The sequence below is a fragment of the Thalassophryne amazonica genome, chromosome 2 (genome assembly GCF_902500255.1).
Source record: "Thalassophryne amazonica chromosome 2, fThaAma1.1, whole genome shotgun sequence".
Classification (NCBI taxonomy): domain Eukaryota; kingdom Metazoa; phylum Chordata; class Actinopteri; order Batrachoidiformes; family Batrachoididae; genus Thalassophryne; species Thalassophryne amazonica.
The window spans coordinates 103,030,404-103,052,023 of record NC_047104.1 but is presented as its reverse complement, the minus strand read 5'-3'; the positions used below and the strand labels follow the sequence as shown (position 1 = coordinate 103,052,023).

The 21,620-nt window shown below is 41.2% G+C and overlaps 1 protein-coding gene across 1 annotated transcript in view; it reads right to left on the bottom strand.

The window, feature by feature from the left end:
• Positions 1-21,620, bottom strand: part of sbf2 (SET binding factor 2) — a 316,027-nt gene that overhangs the window by 72,226 nt on the left and 222,181 nt on the right. The window contains 5 exon segments of the mRNA XM_034163256.1: positions 2,737-2,877; positions 7,453-7,649; positions 7,758-7,959; positions 8,071-8,204; positions 9,025-9,200. Of these exon segments, the coding sequence (XP_034019147.1) occupies positions 2,737-2,877; positions 7,453-7,649; positions 7,758-7,959; positions 8,071-8,204; positions 9,025-9,200 (850 nt within the window).

Here is a 21,620-nt window from a genome sequence, read left to right as displayed (position 1 = left end):
ACAATCAACAATATAATAAGCATATAATATCATATATATATATATATATATATATATATATATATAAATATAATCAGCAAGAAACTAAGATTTCACACATTTGATATGATAGTTTGTGTCAGCTTCAAAGAACTAATTTATTCATCAAATAGCACCGTGGGATTATTATAATCTTTACTCGCGTGAGAATTTTTGAGGTACTTATATATTGATGTACATTTTACTGCTTCATTTGGACGCATAAGGCTTAAAGCTATAGGGCCTTTCAAATTTCACAAAGCTGAGAAAATTTAGATTCCACCAAAATCCAAGCATTATAATGTAGGTTTATTTTTGTAACATGTTGAAAAATTACACCTCGTTTTAATGAAGATTTAATTATATTTTTATGACTTAAATCTTTAAAAAAAAACAGTGGCATTATACCTTTAAGATAAATACAGTACATTAAATTAAATTCAAACTTTTCTTGTCATGAACAGGAAACAGTCCGTCTGTGAAGCCTCCAGCAACATCAAACAGAAAAAATAAATACATTTTTTAAAAAAGAATCAAAGGGATGCCTTTAAGGACACAACTCAAGCTTTTGTGGGACAGAAACTGGTCTACCAATATACAGGCTGGGGCTGATTGTAGGTGTGTACTTTAGGCTATCCATTTGTGTCCTCAGACAAGAAGACACATCTACAGTTGAGTGCTAATCTACCCAACTTTAAATCAGTAAAAGCCTTGCTGGAGAAGTAGCCTGTGATGGACTAGTGTTCAGGTCGTAGACTCTCATCCACTTCAAGCTATGGTTAACGGGAATAAGGACTGGCCCTGGTGGGTCTCAGAGATCATACGAGACTTATTCTCTATTCCAAGACCTTAATACTTTTGAAAGATTTGATTTGTAGTTAAAGTCTTTAATCATTATGTGAGCAGATGCACTGTAATCATCTTCAACAGATTTATTTACAAGTCATGATCTTCTCTAAGCTGTTGTGTTCTACAACATACGAGCTCTATTAGAAAACTATCCTACCTTTTTATTTTTTAAAAAACTATATGGATTTGAATGACGTGCGATTACACCAATCATGCTTGAACCCTCGTGCGCATACGTGAGTTTTTTCACACGTGTCGGTGACGTCATTTCCCTGTGGGCAGGCCTTGAGTGAGATGTGGTTCAGCCCTCTCGGCTGAATTCCTTTGTTTCACACGCTGCTCGAGACAGCACGCGTTGCTTTATCAAAATTTTTTCTGGACCTGTGAGGAATATCCGAGTGGACACTATTCGAGAAATTAAGCTGGTTTTCGGTGAAAAGTTTAACGGCTGATGAGAGATTATGGGGTGTTTCTGTCGGTGTAAGGACTTCCCAATGAGCGGGACGTCGTGCAGCGCTTCCAGGAGCCGTCGTCGGCCTGTTTCGACCTGAAAACATCCTAATTTAAGGCTTAATTCACCCAGGACGTCGTGAGAGAACAGAGAAGATTCAGAAGAGGCCGGCATGAGGACTTTATGCGGACATTCCACTGTTTAAGGACATTTTTTAATGAAAGACGTGCGCGCAAATTCGCCGAGTCGTTTCCGTGACGACTCAGCGAATCTGTGTGCGCCGCGACAGGAAAAACACCTCCGTGTTGAAAACCATTTGTAAAATTCAGGCGGCTTTTGATGGCTTTCAACAAGTGAGTAACTGAGAAATTGTTTAACAGCTTGGGCATGTTCCAACTTGCCCGTTAAGGTTTCCAACGGAGGTGTTTTTCCTGTCGCGACCCCCCGCGGTCGGGTCCGGCCCGACATGCGACTCTGCCCGTACGTTCTTTCATTACAAAATGTCTGTTAACAATGGAATGTCCGAATAAACTCCTCATGCCGACTTCTTCTGAAAGTTCTCTGTTCTCTGACGACTTCCTGGGTCAACAGAGCCTGAAATGTGGAAGTTTTCAACTTGAAACGGCGAGACGCTGCCGCCTCGAAGCGCAGATCGCCGTCAGGCACCGTGGGCCGTCCTTACGGCGACACTACCAGACCAAAATCTCTCATCAGCCGTTAAAATTTTTACCGAAAACCAGCTGAATTTATCGAATGGTGTCCACTCAGTTGTGCCTTACAGTTTTGAAAAAATTTTGATCAAACAAAGCAGCAGTCTCTGAGCCATTCCTAAACAATGAAAAAATCGACGAGAGGGTGGGGCACTCCTCACTCAAAGACTGCCCACAGGCGAATGACATAACTGACAGGCGTGAAAAAACTCTTGCATGCCCACAAGGGTTCAAGTATGTCTGATGTAATCACACGTGATTCAAATCCATGTGGTTTTTGAAAAAAATAATGTCGGATACTTTTCTAATAGACCTCGTAATTTTCATGATCACAAATCATTCTATTTATTTTAAGCTTCTTCAGCCCAACAGTTTATCAAAAAAGTATTGCCACACTACTGCAATTCTTTCAAATCAGTCTCCCATTCTTCAAGTACATGCACCTGAAAATGCTGCTTAATGCATTCACACACTAGAGACAAAACACCTGTTGTTAACTGCACTGCCCCATACCAAATCAAGCAAAATATACAATAAGACAAGAATTAGATCGGGATCATTTTCAATTTAAACTTTCAGACACAAATTGCTATTAAAATGTGTAGTACGTAGATACTCAAGGAGAAGAGAGAGATCTTCAGAGAAAAGTGAAATTTAGTTTCAGTACCTGAATAAAACAATCAAAATACCATTTGTGCTGGAACATACCTGGAGAGAGGCCAACGAGAGATCGGTTGGACAGGGTGTCACTTCCGTTCAATCTGAAGTAGATCGGGATGGAGTCCAGGATGGCTTGCAGGTACTTCTCTTGTTCAAGACTACTGGATGATTCTGAGGATGAGGTAGGGGCTAAAAATAGGGGACAGTAAATTTAAAGAAAGAATAATGACTGACATTTAAAATGTGTTTAAAATACAGAGAGAAATATAATACTCAACAGGGAAATTGTATTTTTTTGTCACTAAACATGAGATGCATTACAGCTGGCAGAAGAAGACGTGTAAAAAAACACACCCACAAAATGCCAGAATACCACTAGGCAAGGTGCTTAACTCCACAGTGACAGGAACTTGTACCTTGCTTGAGTGCATCTTAATGATTTTCCTATAAGGAATGGAACCAAGGATCTTCTGGTCACAAGCTTACCACTCTAACCTATGTATGATAATGAAAACATTAGCTTCGATAATTAGCGGTTAGCGGATTAGCGGAACTGTGCCCACCACTGCCTCGAGGCCAGGGTTGTGTCAGGCAGGACAACGACCATGTAGGTTTTCCTTGCTACCAATCACTTCAACAGGTGATTTCACACATGATCAGAACTCTAAATTGAACCATCTGGTGAGGCAACAGGTTGCAAGGAAAACCTTGTCTGACTTCAGAGCCACAATTAACCTGTCCCTTCAGGACACACTGTTGCCCACTCATGCTCTAGCCCAACCTCTCCCCAATGAGTATATATGATGAAAAATAGTCAATGACCAATGACTTGGTAGCACAAATCTAAAGCCTATGGAAAAAGGCAGAATGAATGAACACTTTTGCAAAATGTTGAAACATTACTGGCCAGTTAGTTATAATTTGCAAACTTAGCTCAAACTCACTACACTAGCTGATAACTAGGGAGATACTGTAGATTAGTTATCGTGTTGCCTTTTTTATTTGCTCAAGGCTGACCATTGCTGTACGAGGTCTGTTAGAAAAGTATCCGACCTTTTTATTTTTTTCAAAAACCTGATGGATTTGAATCACGTGTGCTTGCATGAGTCAACCTTGAACCTTCGTGCGCATGCGTGATTTTTTTCACGCCTGTCGGTTGCATCATTTGCTTGTAAGCAGCCTTTGTGTGAGGATGGGTGGAGTCTCTCGTCGTTTTTTTCTTTGCAAGGAAATGGCGGAACGACTGGAGCAGCGCGACTGCATAAAATTGTGTCACAAATGAATGAATGAATGAAAACTGTTTATTTCGAACATTTGATACAACAACAATTACAAGATAGATCAGTAAAGACAACAACAAAAAAGTTCCTACTGTGTACCCAACATGTCCGAAAAGGGGTAGGGTGAAGCATCAGCTTATTTATCCCTACCCCTTCTTCCCCACAACCAGTAATACCCTTTGCCACATATACACATAGATTCCTACACACCTAAACCGATATTAATATATATATATAGATATACATATACATACACATACACATATATATATATACATACACACATCAACATACATACACATATACATACACATATATATACACAAACATAAATATACACCTACACATACCTACTTACATACAAAATACTATATATTTACAAGCTGAAGCAAAAAACAAAAACACCCTAACCCTCATTACCCTTCCTCCTCCCTATACCCAGAAAAAAACATATTTTTGTACCGCTGTTTGAACTGGTTCATGCTTGGACATTGCTTGAGCCCCACTCCCAATCTGTTCCACATCCTCACCCCACAGACAGAAATACAGAAACCTTTTAATGTTGTTCGTGCCCACTGATGCTTTAAATTAAATTTCCCCCTCAGACTGTAATCCCCTGATCTGTTAAAAAACATATTTTTAATATTTGCTGGAAGTAAATTGTTTATTGCTTTATACACAATTTGTACTGTTTGAAAATGAACCAAGTCTGTGAATTTTAAGAATTTGGATTGTAAAAATAGTGGATTTGTATGATCTCTATAGCCAGTATTATGAATAATTCTTATAGCTCTTTTCTGCATTACTGATAGTGATTGTGTTGTACCTTTATAAGTATTACCCCATACCTCTGCACAGTACTGTAAATATGGTAAAACCAGTGAGCAGTAAAGAATGCGGAGTGAGTTGTGGTCCAGAATATGTTTCGCTTTGTTTAGAACTGAAATGCTTCTTGACAGTTTACTTTGTATATGTTTTATATGAGTCTTCCAGTTTATCTTATCTATTATCACCCACAGAAACTTATTTTCATGTACCCTTTCAATATCTACCCCCTCGACTTGTAACTGAACCTGTATGTCTGTATTACAATAGCCAAATAACATGTATTTTGTTTTACTTAAGTTTAATGATAATTTGTTTCTGTCAAACCATATTTTCAATTTTCCCATTTCTATACTGATCCTCCTCAGTAACTCCTGCAAATCCCCCCCTGAACAAAAAATGCTTGTGTCATCTGCAAATAATACTAATTTTTATATTTTGGAAACATTGACAATATCATTTATATAAATTAGAAACAGTTTTGGACCCAATACTGACCCCTGTGGGACGCCACAAGCATTGTCCAAGCATGATGATGTATATTCCCCCAACTTCACAAACTGTTTTCTGTTACTTAAGTAGCTTCTCACCCAGTGCAACACCAACCCCCTAATCCCATACTGTTCAAGTTTATTGATTAATATGTCATGATTAATTGTATCAAAAGCCTTTTTAAGGTCTATAAATATTCCAACTGAATGTAATTTGTGGTCTATGGCGTTTGTAATCTCCTCAACTGATTCTATTAATGCAAGTGATGTTGAACTATGTGCTCTGAATCCATATTGACTATCAGTAAGTAATTTATGTTTACTTATGAATTTGTCTAATCTATTATTGAATAACTTTTCTAATAATTTGGAAAATTGTGGAAGCAAAGAAACAGGTCTATAATTTGTGAAGTGGTGTCTATCCCCAGTCTTATACAGCGGCACAACCTTAGCTATTTTCATTTGATTGGGAAATTTACCGGTTTGAAATGATAAGTTACAGATGTATGTTAATGGTTCTACAATCCATTCAATGACCTGTTTTACCACCACCATATCAATTTCATTTAAATCGGTAGATGTTTTATATTTACAATTATTCACAATGTCTATAATTTCATTTCCATCCACTGCTGTGAGGAACATTGAACAGGGATTTCTTTCTATAAGATTATTATCCCAATCCTCAGGTTGGGAATCGGGAATTTTTTCTGCCAAGCTTGGTCCAATATTCACAAAAAAATTATTAAAACCGTTGACTACCTCATCCTTATTTTCCTTCTTGACATTATTATCAATGAAATACTGAGGGTAACTCTGTTTTTTATTACCATTTTTGATAATGCTATTTAATATATCCCATATTCCTTTAATATTGTTTTTGTTATTATCTAATATGTTACTATAATATTCCTTCCTACATACCCGTATAATATTAGTTAATCTATTTTTGTATTTCTTATATCTATTTTCTGCCTCTTTAGTCTTTAGTTTTATGAATTCTCTATACAGTGTATTTTTCTTATTACATGCATTTCGTAACCCTTTCGTCATCCATGGTCGAGCTTGGATTTTTTGTTTTCTGTAGTCTTGTTTAATTGGACAATTTTTATCATATAATGATGTAAATATTTGTAAAAAAGTTTCATATGCACTATCAACATCACTTTCACTGTATACCTTTTCCCAGTTTTGCTCCTGTAAATCCTTCTTTAGTGTGTTCATGTTTTCCTCTGTCCGCACTCGCCTGTATTTTATTTTCTCCTCTGGCTGATTCCGCCGATGGTTTCTATTATAAACGATGAAAACTGGTAGATGATCACTAATGTCATTGATTAATAATCCACTCACAGTGTTATTCTCAATATCATTGTTTGTCATTGCCCAGCTTGTCAACCATTCGGAAGACTCAGACGGCTTTCGGTGGCTTTTCAGTCGTGTGACTATCCAAGAAATTGTGGACAAGCTGGACATGTCAGGGCATGTTACAACATGTCCTGTGAGGCTTCATCACGGAGGCGCTGTTGCTGCGCCATCAGCTTCGTGCCGATGAATTTCGCCACCACTCTTTTCATGGCAAAATCTTCTTTCACAGTGGAATGTGCCGAAAAAGTGCTGATGTCCACCTCTTCCGCAATTTCTCGGATAATCACACGACAGTCCCACATTACCACAGCGTTCACTTTGGAAATGATCCGGTCGTTTCAGCGTGTTGATGCCGATCGGAGCGCGGCACGCCCTCCACCGTTGTGCGAACGTCTTTAAACCGGTTGTACCACTCCTTAATCTGTGTGATGCCCAGAGGATAGTCACCGAAAGCCATCTGAATAATCCGAATGGTTTCCACCTGGCTGTCGCCCAGTTTGTGGCAAAATTTGATGCAGTCGCGCTACTCCAGTCGTTCCGCCATTTCCTTGCAAAGAAAAAACGACGAGAGACTACACCATCCTCACACAAAGGCTGCTTACAAGCAAATGACGCAACCAATAAGCGTGAAAAAAAATCACGCATGCGCACAAAGGTTCAAAGTTGGCTCATGCAAGCACACGTGATTCAAATCCATCAGTTTTTTGAAAAAATAAAAAGGTTGGATACTTTTCTAACAGACCTCGTATAAATCAAAAGAACTTCAAGTTTAATGAAAATATTAACATGCAGTGCAGACACACCTGTTGAAGAGGGGTTCTGAGACTTGAACAGTCCAACGACACTCTTGCCATGGAAGCCTCCCGAGCGGAGCAGCACAGCTTTGGTGCGAGGATGTTTCCAGCACACCACAGGCAGACGGTTATGTCGGTAGCAGCGGGCTACTTTGTGTAAACTGCTGTCCTGTATAGCCTGAGGAACCACAAGCAACCCTGGATAACTGATAGAAAGAAAGACGACACTCATAAGAGCTGGTGATAAAACAAGTTCTGCATGCAGCAAAAAACAATGAACTGGCAACAAGTATCCATTTGTTGAAGCTATGTACCTGCGACAAAGGGAGTAGAGTCTGTTCACGGGTGTAACTCGGAACTGCTCGCCTGACTTTGAACGAGAGGAGCTGGGATTGATGGTGCCCAGGCCAAGGCGCTGGTAGTCACGGAAACAGGACTGCTCCACCAGCTGCTCCATGGTAGACTTCTCTGATGATCGCAACGTGCTGCTAGGAGGTGCCTCACCATCATCTGATACTGGAAAGAAATGCATGCTAGCACAACTAATCACAATCACATACGTAGCACCTACACAAAAACATCAGGAGGGACCTTGGAAAGCAGATGTAAAAATGATAGTACTCTCACTTGAAATGTCATCATCTTCGTGCCAGGTCATTCTGCTGCCTCGTTCATTCTTCTTCAGTGTTGTCTGGCCACCGCGGCCCATTGTGATCTTTCCAGCCATCCTGGCTCCTTTGACAATCGTTTTGGACAGTGTTCTGCAAAGTGTACAGGGCAGATTACAGCATACAGTGAGGAAAATAAGTATTTGAACACCCTGCGATTTTGAAATCATGGAGGGGTCTGAAATTTTCATCTTAGGTGCATGTCCACTGTGAGAGACATAATCTAAAAAAAAAAAAAAGAAAATCCGGAAATCACAATGTATGATTTTTTAATAATTTATTTGTATGTTACTGCTGCAAATAAGTATTTGAACACCTTTGAAAATCAATGTTAGTATTTGGTACAGTAGCGTTTGTTTGCAATTACAGAGGTCAAACGTTTCCTGTAGTTCTTGACCAAGTTTTCACACACTGCAGCAGGGATTTTGGTCCACTCCTCCATACAGATCGGGTTTGGAGTTTCAGCTCCCTCCAAAGATTTTCTATTGAGTTCAGGTCTGGAGACTGGCCAGGCCACTCCAGGACCTTGAAATGCTTCTTACGGAGCCCCTCCTTAGTTGCCCTGGCTGTGTGTTTGGGGTCAGTGTCATGCTGGAAGACCCAGCCATGACCCATCTTCAATGCTCTTACTGAAGGAGGGAGGTTGTTTGCCAAAATCTCGCAATACATGACAGTTGTCCCGTCCCCTTTGCAGAAGACCACCCCCAGAGTATGATGTTTCCACTCCCATGCTTCACGGTTGAATTAAACTCTACGTTCCCACATTATCAGTTGTGATACAAACAGTAAAGGCATATGACTCGACAAAAGAAATATAATGAACAGAAAAATGTGTTACAACTTATTTACAATCATTAAACTTTGGATCATACTCTGTGACGTTAAATTTGACTAGTAAAGCAGCACCACAAACCTGAAGCCGGTATTCCTCTCCTTTTGCTTTGGAAGGATGAGCTGAGCCGATGTTTGTCCAGCAGCAAATGCAAAAAAACTGAAGAGGGACTGCGGGTAGCGGATCCTCTGGAGATGTTTCCTGAAGATTTCCACCATTTCGGAACTCACCTCCTCATCAAAAGCCACTTTTATCAACTGTAAGATATCAGTGAAACCAATTACTTGATGAGATGGATGACACTGTGCATGGGTCAGAATTGTGCTAATTAACAGATTTGTCTCAGTCTTGCTCTAGCTCATATGGCAAAGCATGTAAATCTGCTGCTTTCATATCTAAATGCAAGATTGGTTAAACAGACCACGTATGGTTTCCACAACATACACCCACATGCATTCCAGTCGGTGTGGAAGCGCAACAAATCTGCAAGGATTAGGCCAAGGGACCTGCACTACAGGAACACATAACTTTAATCATCTCTCTTATGAAGGAGAAATTGACCATAAAACCTTTTAGGTACAGTACATTTAAAACACTAAAAAACAACACAACCAGTTTAATCATCTCTCTTATGAAGGAGAAATTGACCATAAAACCTTTAGGAACAGTACATTTAAAACACTAAAAACATCTGCTTGGCTGATAATGTGTTTACTGTTTGATTCTAGGAATCAACTTCATCTTGAAGCCATTAAGTGCCATATTTACAAAAGATTTGCTGACATATTTTAGAAACTAAACAAAAAAACTTAAGTTTTGCACAAATAAAATGACAAATGTGTGACATTGCAGATACATACAGAAAAGGACAAAATTATTACCATTTGGTGCCGTGGTCAAAAACCTACAGTGCATCCGGAAAGTATTCCTTAATCTGAAATGCCGTAAATTCATTTTCCCCCTCAAAATTCTACTCACAATACCCCATAATGACAACATGAAAGTTTTATTTAGGCAAATTTAAAAAAACAAAAAAAAAACAAAAAAAAAAAAACAAAGAAATCACATACACAAGTATTCACACCCTTTGCTCAATAGTTTGGTGATACACCTTTGGCAGCAATTACAGCCTCACGTCTTCTGGAATATGATGCCACAAGCTTGGTGCACCTATCTTTGAGCAGGTGGGGAGCATCGGTGCACAGCCATTTTTAGATCTCTCCAGAGATGTTCAGTCAGACTTAAGTCTGGGCTTGGGCTGGGCCACTTAAGGACATTCACTGAGTTGTCCAGAAGCCACTCCTTTGATATATGGGTTCTGTGTTCAGGGTCATTGTCCTGCTGAAAGATGAACAGTCACCCCAGTCTGAGGTCAAGAGCATCCTGGAGCAGGTTTTTTCCAGGATGTCTCTGTGAATTGCTGCATTCATCTTTCCCTCAATCCTGACTAGTCTGAAGTTCCTGCCACTGGCAAACACTGCAACAGCATGATACTGCCACCACCATGTTTCACTGTAGAGATGGTGCCTGGTTTCTTCCCAACATGACACCTGACATTCATAGCAAAGAGTTCAATCTTTGTCTCATCAAACCAGAGAATTTTGTTGTCCCTCACAGTCTGAGAGTCCTTCAGGTGCTTTTTGACAGACTCCAGTTGGGCTGCCATGTGCCTTTTACTAAGGAGTGGCTTCCTTCTGGCTACTCTACCATACTGGCCCGATTGATGGATTATTGTAGAGATGGTTGTCCTTCTGGAAAGTTCTCCTTTCTGACAGAATGACCACCATGTTCTTGGTCACCTCCCTAGATCACTTGGTTATCACTCAGTTCAGACACGCTGCCAGCTCAAGGAAGAGTTCTGGTGGATCCAAACGTCCTTCCATTTACAGATGATGGAGGCCACTGTGCTCACTGGGACTTTCAAAGCAGCAGAAATGTTTCTGTACCCTTCCCCAGATTTGCGCCTCGAGACAATCCTTTGACTTCATGCTTATTTGTGCTCTGACATGCACTGTCAACTGTGGGACCTTATATGTAGACAGGTGTGTTCCTTTCCAAATCATGTGCAATCAACTGCATTGACCCCAGTTGGACTCCAATTAAGCTGTAGAAAGATCTCAAGGATGATGGGTGGAAACAGGATGCACATGAGCTCAATTTTGAGCTTCATGGCAAAGGCTGTGATTACTTATGTACATGTGATTTTGTAATTTTTAATAAATTTGCAAAAATCTAAAAAACAAACAAACAAACAAACAAACAACAAAAAACCCCAACTTTTTCACATTGTCATTATGGGGTATTATGTGTACAATTTTGAGGAAAAATGAATTTCATACATTTTGGAATAAGGCTGTAACATAATTTGAAAAAAGTGTAGCACTGTGAACTTTCGGATGCACCGTACGTACAGCTGCTTTAATCTGTGAACAGCAGACAGCTGCCTCAGGCATTTCAGCACCGTGAGAGTGCAAATGTAAAGTTTCTTTTTTCATTTAACATTTTTGAATTGGATTACAGGTCTTGTCGTTAGTGTAGGATGAATTTACTCTGCAGCACTTTTTTTTGATGAGTCAGCGGGATCGTTCACGTTTGTCCGACCACATGTCTCTCTCAACGTCGGTTCGATATTTTTGTGGTTCGCTCATACGAGCTGTTTCACCGTGATTCACCCCGATTTGTACTTATTCGTACTATGTGTGAAGGGGCCCTAAGTGAAGTCAAATCTTGGAGCATGCGCTTTTGTTGCTAGTTGTCACAGCTACAACACCTCAGACCCACCTTGGATCCTGAATGGCAACTGTCTAGGCAGACAACCGGTCCATCACCAACTCTTAACAGTAAGCATTCATCTGATGCAGCCAGTTCCCATGGCCTTTTCCAGCCACTGGGATCCTCATAAGTAGAGCTGTGTTTGAGACCAGAGGATCCTTGGTTCAAATCCCACCCTGACCGGAAAATCACTAAGGGCCCTTGGGCAATGTCTTTAATCCCCTAGTTGCTCCCGTTGTGTAGTGGGCGCTTTGCATGGCAGCAGCCTGACATCGGGGTGAATTGATGCGTAAAGTACTCTGAGCATCTGATGCAGATGAAAAAGCGCTATATAAATACAGTCCATTTACCATTCATAACTAAAGCCTCGGTCCCACCGAGTGAAGAAGGAGCCACGCACCCTGTTTTTTTTGTTTAGTGAGCTATCGTGGCATTATAGTGGCTCAGAGTGGCTCTTAGAGGCATTATCTTCAGTTAACGAGGCTCCTCTCTGAGCGTGGCGCTAATTTCAAGATGTTCAAAATTTAGCAACAACAGCGTGGCTCAGTTTGTGTTCGAGTTACTACGATGGCTTAGAGGCATTTGCGTGGTGCTTAGTCTGCAAAAAGTCCATTATCCGTGTGCCTGGCACCTTCGCAGGACCTGAGAGGCTATTTTTGGAGCGGCTCCTCCTCTTGCGCACACAATTGCACCTGCTCTGTGCACTGGACTCTATATATTTTGTAGTGGGTTAATCATTTTCTGCCAAACCTTGGATGTTGAAAACAATTCTAATCACTTCTGGCATCATAGAGGACTGTTTCATCTGGACACTTTTTTTCCTCTCTTTCCTGCTCCATGTGGGATGTATTTTGAGCAGCTTAAGGTAATTATTTTTAATGTTTTTTATAGCTTGATAAAACAGTTCCTTGCTATAAAAGTATGTCTGTATGTTGACGTCTGTTGTATGTAAAAGTATGTTGATTTAATATCTTGTTAATGGATCACTGTGTGTGCGCAATGAGGCAAGACCTGAGAGGCTATTTTTGGAGCGGGTCTCCTCTTTGCGCACCAAATTCCACCTGCTCTGTGCGCTGGACTCTATATAAAATAATTATTTTGTAGCGGATTAATCATTTTCTGTCAAACCTTGGATGCCGAAAATACCTGTAATCACTTCTGGAATTAATGTATCACATGAGCTCCGCTGTGTGTGTGCTCACTGAGGCAGTAGTGACTCCTCATCACGCTTCAAACGAGCATTTAGGCAGAACGCCAGCTCACAAAAGAGTGATATTTCAGTCAATATTGGACAAACACAAAGTTAAAATTTGGGTGACTGCGTGAAAGTGGATGTGTGTTTAAAGCCATGGAAGATAATAACTCCAGTGGAGCAGCTAAGAGCAGGAGCTGTGCAGCAACACAGGTGGAGAGGTGGACTGCAGCCTGGCGCACAGTGCACAACTGCGGAACTGTGATGGAGTGTCTATTTTTGGACTGTGTTAAAAAAAGAAAAAAGGGACATCTTTAAATGCTGCTGTTAATCTGTGAATTGAAAACCCACACTTTGAAGGGACCAGGTGTGGGAGGGCTGGAGGTTTGGACCAAACTCATGCCTAAACGTGCGCCAACATGGCGTTATTATGGCGCTATCATGGCACTACGTGGCTTAGTGTGGCTGATGCGAGCCATTCGAGGCTGTAATGACAGGTCGGTCGTGGCTCACTAGAGGCTGCTACGCGGCACATGCGGGGTACAGAGAGGCACATAGTGGCACCTTCATAGTGGATACGTGTTAAGATGAAAACGTGGGTCATTCTTCAAATAATCACCCCACACCCATGCGTGGCTCCTTCTTCAGCCTTCATTATTCGGTGGGACCGAGGCTTAAGGCACTTGAGTGCTGGATCATACTTGCCACGATGCCAAAATATTGTGGCTGACACTCCCTCACAATGCAAGTGACACTTTTCTTCTGAGTCCCCCTAAGTAACCACTCAAATGGCTGGGATGGGTTTAAATAGTCATGGTTGAGTTCTGGGCATCACAGCAAATAAACCAGAGTATCATCAATCATTTCCTTTTAAGGCCAGAGTGTGTCAGGAACCAGGTGCAGTGTTCCTTAGAAAGTGGAACCAAGTGGGGAATTTTCTGTTTCGTTGATGGATCTGCAGCAACACGTCACAGTGTGGCAGCAGAGAACAGCCACAAAAGCTCCCTGAGGTGAAGCACTGAACAAGTGAACTAAAGTTTCCATGATTTTTCACTTAATGGTTGTGTTCAATTCAGTTTCACTCTGTGGTGGCTAGTGCCCCCTCTGTTCCGCGTTGTTGTTTGTCTCCTCCCACTCACTCCCCTTGGGACACAAACTCACGGTCTTTGGAATGGGAGGCGGATGCTCTGTCCAGTTGGCCAAAACCTGGACTCTGGCATGAGTGACCAGAGTATCCTTTGGCTGTTGAGGGAGTGAGGCCTATTGACTACCACATGCACAGCCACTCATGCTGGCCTCCATCATACAAGCAAATTGTATGTGGGTTGTGAACTCGTGCAAGCTGCATCCGAATAATGTGTCGTATCAATACTTCAACAACTCTAGACTTTAGTTTCTGATCGTCTATAGCACACATACTTTCTGCTGCAACATGATAGGAATTCTCCAACAGTATTGCATCTGTCCGCCCCTCATTTTTAGACCAAGGTGTTCATGAATACACGATTATGCACTAATGCAATACTAATCCCTGTTTACCTGACATGGGCGCTGAGCATTAGAATTACACTGCATCAGACACACACAACAAATTACATCTGTGTTACGCTGGGTGGAAGATGGAGCTCTTACTGTCAGTGAAAAGCCAGGTAAGCAGAGAATAAGAGAGAGGAAGAAAGCTCACAATACCACATAAAAAGAAACACCAGCAAGGTAACAATAACTTATTTAACACAGTTTTATGTAATAGTTTTATCTTTGTATGCTGAAATTTCTGTTTTTAATTGCCTTTTTTATGACCGCATTTAACAGCTGTTTAAATAAAACCTCCTCACATGTGGTCATCATTTCCATTTAATATACTGGCCACCTTTCAACCAATAGTCCAGTTCCATTAGAAGAATATGTTTTAGCTTGCACATAATTACTTTTGGATCTGTGGAAAGCAGGTGGTAACATAACATTAACCTGTATTCACGTCAACTGCGTTCAGGCAAAATTAAGCTGAATTTAATGACTCAGATAAACAAAACAAAAAACAAAAAACTTTAGCAGTTGTATATGACCCACTATGTCCAGCAGTTTTATGTTATTACACCATATTTTAAATGACTGTATTCTGATATCACATTTTCCATATGTAGAAAAATAATACAATCTTGGTGAAAATTGGCTGAGCACAGATTTCAGCACATAGAATTCTGGCAGCTGCTCTGCTCTGTGTAAAACTGATCCAGTCAGATCTTGGAGGTTGGGCAGAGTAGGTACTGATTAGTATTGCTTTGGGAGACAAAGGGGCTATGTGTGTTTCTCCAGGTAAAACTGGAGTTGTGTCAAGAGGGGCATCTGGTGTGGGACTTGTTCCAAATCCCAATGCGGGCCTGTACTGGGCCTGCTGTGGTGACCCTGAACAAAAATGGGGACCGCCAAAAGGCAAACAACGAACGTTATACAATTGGGGGTGTGTAGCCAGTACATTCTGGGTCCCCGTCCCAAACCCTGAAAAATGAGCATCCGGAGTAAAATTTGCCAAACTAAACATGGTCACAAATCAAATTCCATACCAGATCGGTCGAGACCGCCACCAGCGTTGTTTAACAGGGTGCTGGTGGAAATGGGCTACTGTTGGATGAACAAAAAGAAGAGGTGGTGAATGTGTCTGAAGACAGCAGGAGAGGACTAAAGAAGTCTTGAAATGAGAGTCAGGACTTGAAAGCATGACTGGTAAAAAGAAAAAGTTCCTGGATAAGATGGAGAGGAGAAAAGTAGACGTACTGTGTGTTCAAGAGACCACGTGGAAGGGAAATAAGGCCAGGAGCATCAGAGGTAGGTTCAAACTCTTGTGCCATGGTGTGGATGGATAGAATGTACTCTTCTAAAGAAAGAGTATATTGGGGGGGTGGGGGGGGGTGGTGATTGTCAAGTGGATAAAGCGGTGGGCTTGTGATCAGAAAAAACACAGTCAGACTGGAAAATCACTCTGGTGGTATAAAGGAGAGAAATATGGAAGGGAAAATGGTAGTAGATTTTCAAAAAAGATGGGAATGGCTGTCTTGAATACCTATTTTAAGAACAAAGAGGACCACAGGGTGATGTATAAAAGCGGGGGAAAGTACACATAGGTGGACTGCACATTCTATGTAGGAGATGATACCTAAAAGAAATTGGAGACTGTAAAGTGGTGGCAGGGGAGAGTGTAGCTAGACAGCATTAGATGGTGGGCTGTAGGATGACTTTTGAGGTGAAGAAGAGGAAGAAAGTGAGAGCTCAAAAAAGGATCAGATGGTAGAAGCTAAAGGAGGAAGCCTGTTGTGTGAAATTGAGGGAGGAGGTGCAACAGGCATTGGAAGGAAGTGAAGTGACTTTGGGCAACTGGAAAAGTACTGCAAATGTGGTGTGGGAGACAGCTATGAATAGACCGGGAGCTGAGATAGCCTACCATGCCCCCCCAACAAAATGGCACTTGATTTTTTCAACCTCTATAATGTCCTTAGTGGAAATTTGAGTGGTAACAGGAAAATAACTCATTCCTGATGTACCTTTTGGCGCAATATTCACCTAAAGGTTTAAAGCTACTCATGAGTGCTGTACGTCGGCCGAATTTTTGCACTTTTTCACCTTCTTTAAATACCTATACATATAATATCAACCATATCCATATATATATTTCTAAAAAGCCCATTTTCTCTACTTTAATATGATACCCATCTCATTTCTGTAACATAAAATGGCACTTCTGTATATGGCTTACAGTACAACCATATACACAACACTTAATTGGACCACAAAAATGTCAAAAAATTTTATGAATAGTTTTTTGTAATAAAAACTGAAGTATCAGAGCCTAGATTAAGCACTAATATTACAACTACAAATTATTAGCTTTCATTTGAGACGAAAACTATGGTGAAAGGTGAAGTATTGACTGAATGACGCACTACTGACTTAGATGCTATTTGCCATGAGTTGAACACGTTCACAGCTCATATCATATACAGTGAAATTTACTAAGAAAATGCATTCACCTTCTCTGTGATATGTCCAAAGCTATAAAGTTTTGCAATGTTTTACTCATAGAATTCTAGAATGATGATTCATATGTCATATTGACCACTGGTGGCCATCTTGAATATTTTACATTTTCAACATTTTCAAGTCAAATGTTATTGCGTCATATTTCATTGTCTTATGCTGCGTTCACACCGGGCGTGACCAGACGCCACAAATTCGCGGGGGTCGCGTGGCCTTTTCCGTGGAAAAGGCAAACTTGTACCACTGCAGAAAATGCTGAAACTGCCACAGTTTGTATTGGTGATAGCTGGACTTGGAAGCATTCACTTGTGTTATGTATTCAAGATGGCCACCAGTGGTCAATATGACATATGAATCATCATTCTAGAATTGTCTATGAGTAAAACATTGCATAACGTTATAGCTTTGGACATATCACAGAGTAGGTAAATGCATTTTCTTAGTAAATTTCATTGTATTTGATATGTGCTCTGAACGTGTTCAACACAAGGCAAATAGCATCCAAGTCAGTCGTTCGGCATTCAGTCAATACTTCACCTTTCACCATAGTTTTGGTCTCAAATGAAAGCTAATGATTTGTAGTTGTAATATTAGTGCTTAATCTAGGCCCTGATACTTCAGTTTTTATTACAAAAACTATTCATAAAATTTTGGACATTTTTTGGTCCAGGTAAGTGTTGTGTATATGGTTGTACTGTAAGCCATATAGAGAAGTGCCAGTTTATGTTACAGAAATGAGATGGGTATCATATTAAAGTAGAGAAAAATTAGCTTTTTAGAAATATATATATGGATATGGTTGATATTATATGTGTAGGTATTTAAAGAAGGTGAAAAAGTGCAAAAATTCAGGCCACGTACAGCACTCATGAGTAGCTTTTAACCTTTAGGTGAATACTGCGCCAAAAGGTACATCAGGAATGATTTATTTTCCTGTTACCACTCAAATTTCCACTAAGGACATTATAGAGGTTGAAAAAAAATCAAGTGGCATTTTGTTGTGGGGAGAGCAGGGGTGCATGGTAGGCTATCTCAGCTCCCGGTCTAGAAGGTGCTAGGTGCAACATATGGAAAGAGCAATGAAGACAGAGATTTGGTGGTGGAATAAAGATGTTCATGAATGTATAAGGAGAAAGAGGTGGGAAGTAGACAGGAGAACCAGGAGATATGGAGTAAGGTGAAAAGAGAAGTGGCAAACGCTAAGCAAAAAGGCATATAGTGAGCTGTACATGAAGTTAAACACTAAGGAAGGAGAAAAGGTCAAGTACTCATTGGGCCAAGAAAGGGACCAAGCTGGAAAGGATGTGCAGCAGATTAGGTTGATAAAGGATGCAGATGACAATGTGTGGAGAGTGTGTTGAGAAGGTGGAAGGAATATTCTGGGAAGCTGATGAATGAAGAAAATGAAAGAGGGAGGGAGACAGACAGACAGACAGACAGACAGACAGAGAGAGAGAGATGGATGATGTAGAAAGAGTAAATCAGGAAGTGTAAGGGATTAGTGAGGATGAAGTAAGGACAACTATGAAGACTGGAAAGGCGGTTGGTCCAGATGACATACCAGTACAGGCATGGAAATATTTAGCAGAGACAGCAGTGGAGTTTCTAACTTAATTGTTTCATAAAATCTTGGACAGTGAGAGGATGCCTGAAGAGTGGAGAAGTGTGTTGGTTCCGGATTTTAAGAACAAGAGCAATGTGCAGAGCTACAATAAAGACAGAGCCATAAAGATGATCTGCCACAGCATGAATTATGGGAAAGCGTAATGGAAGCTAGGCTTATAAAAGAGGTGAAGATCTGCAAGCAGCAATATGGTTTCATGTTGAGAAAGAGCAAAGCAGATGCAATATTTACTCAGAGTGCTGACGGAGAAGTACAGAGAAGGCCAGAAGGAATTGCATTGTGTGTTTGTGGATTTACAGAAAGCTTATGACAGAGTGCGAAAAGTTGTGGTATTACATGAATAAGTTTGGAGTGGCAGAGAAGTACGTGAGGGTAGTGCAGGAGATGTACAAGGACAATCTGACAGCAGTGAGATGCACAATGGGAATGACAGATGCATTCGAAGTGGAGATGGGATTACATCAAGGACTGGCTCTGAGCCCTTTCTTGTCTACAGTGATGATGGACAGATGTCCAGACAGGAGTCTCCATGGACCATGATGTTTGTAGATGACATTGTGATCTGTAGTGAGAGTAGAGAACAGGTTGACATGAGTCTGGAGATGTGGAGATACGCTCTGGAGAGAAGAAGAATGAAAGTCAGTAGGAGCAAGACTGAGTACTACATGTACGAGAATAAGAGGGAGCCCAGTGGAATAGTGTGGTTACAAGGAGTAGAGGTGGTTAAGGTAGATGAGTTTAAATACTTGGGGTCAAATATCCAAAGTAATGGAGAGTGTGGTAGAGAGGGAAAGAAGAGAGTGCAGGCAGGGTGGAATGGGTGGGGAAAAGTGGCAGGAGTGATTTGTGACCAAAGAATATCTGTAAAGCTTGGGTCCCACCGAATAATGAAGGATAAATAATGAGTAACACAGCATGCTTTTTTTTTTTTTTTTGCTACGAGAGGGTTTCTTCAACTATCGTGGGAGAATAGTGGCTCTGAGTGGCTCTTAGAGGAAGTAGCTTCAGTTAACAAGGCTCCTCTCTGAGTGAGGCGCTAATTTCAAGATGTTCAAAATTTTGCAACAACAGCGTGGGGCAGTTTGTGTACGAGGTACTACAACAACTCAGAGGCATGTGCATGGTGTTTACGACTGCTAAAAGCCCATTATCTGCGCGCCTGGCAGCTACGCAGGACCTGAGAAGCTATTTTTGGAGCGGCTGCCCTCTTGCGCACACAATTTCACCTGCTCTGTGCGCTGGACGCTGTATATAAAATAATTATTTTGTAGCAGATTAATCATTTTCTGTCAAACCCTGGATGCTGAAAACACCTCTATTCACTTCTGGAATCACAGAGGACTGTTTCATCTGGACGCTTTTTTCCTCTTTCCTGCTCCATGTGGAATGTATTTTGAACAGCTTAAGGTAACTATTTTTAATGTTTTTATAGCTTGATTAAACAGTTCCTAGCTGTAAAAGTATGTCTATGGTTGATTTAATATCTTGTTAATGAATCACACGAGCTCCGCTGTGTGTGCGCACTGCACGCTGAGGCAGTACCTCATCACTATGGCATCAGATCAGCGACAAAACCCCACTCGTGTAAAAAATGCGTTCATGCATAGATATTAATGTGCGCGCAAATGATCTCTGTGCGCGCAGCTAATACCTACGCATGAACACATGAAGTTTATTTCTGCTCGCGCGAAGTTGATCTCTGCTCGCACGCAGAGAATTCCTGCTCGCTTGCTTGAAGCTTATGGCACTGTGGAGAGGGAACCATGTCGGCACTGGTACTGCTGTGATTGGCCGTTTCTGGAGAGCGAGGTTTGATTGACAGCCCTCTGACGCGGAAGTCATTCTGAGACAATGGCGTTCAGCGATTATCACCTCGTTTCTGCTTAAAACTTCACTCGAGTCATCATCTATCTCAGCGACAGATCTCTGAAGCTTCTGTACAAAAATCATTCAGCATTATTTCATAATAAATTACAAGCGATCGAGCAGGAATTTTCTGCGCGCGAGCAAAAATCAACTTCGCGTGAGCAGAGAAATCAAGTTCGAGTAGGCAGGGGGAGCGCTGGTTCTCGCGCGCAGCACCTTTGTGCACTTGGAGTGATTGTGCGCACACAGTTAATTTTGCTCACGCAGAGTGATTATTTGCACGTGTGTAGTTAATTATCTACGCGTGAATGCATTTTTTACAGGAGTGGGGTTTTGTCACTGATCTGACGCTATACATCACGCTTCAAAGGAGCATTTAGGCAAAAGCCAGGTTCCAAAAGAGTGATTTTTTTAGTCAATAACGGACGAACACAAAGTTAAAATATGGATGACTGTGAAAGTGGCTGTGTGTTTAAAGCCATGGAAGAAATAACTCCAGTGAAGCCGCTAAAAGCAGTGCAGGGCTGTGCAGCAACACAGAAAGAGAGTGTGCAAAAGACCGATTTTGAAGACATAACACAAAGTTAAAAGTTGTATCACGGTGACCTGTAAGCTGCAGAAGAAATAGTAATTTGTTTTTGTTTTTTTAAAGTGATCCACATGAGTTACGGCAGCAGGTGTATATAATTAAAGTGGCCACCTCATTGTGTATGAACGGCAGCGCGCATGCAAAAGAGGGATTTTGCAGAAATAAACGGACAAACACAAAGTTAAAAGTGGGATCACGGTGTGTGTGTGTTTAAAGCTACAGAAGAAATAAAGGCAGCGAGCCACGGAGCCAGCGAAGAGCACAGAGATAGCTGTCTAGGAACCTTTGGTTCGGTTCTAGGTGGTCTGGTGCATTACAGGTGGACAGGAGCCTGGCGCACAGCGCACAACCACGGGTCTGTACTGGAGCACCTATTTTTGGACTGCATTTAAAAAATGTGACAATTTTAAATGCTGCTGTGAATTGAAAACCCACACTTTAAAGGGACCAGGTGTGGGAGGGCTGGAGGTTTGGACCATACCCATGCCTAAACGTGTGCCAACATCGCATTATCATGGCGCTATCACGGCACTACATGGCTTAGTGTGGCTGATACAAGCCATTCAAGGCACTAATGACAGGTCGGTCTTGGCTCGCTAGAG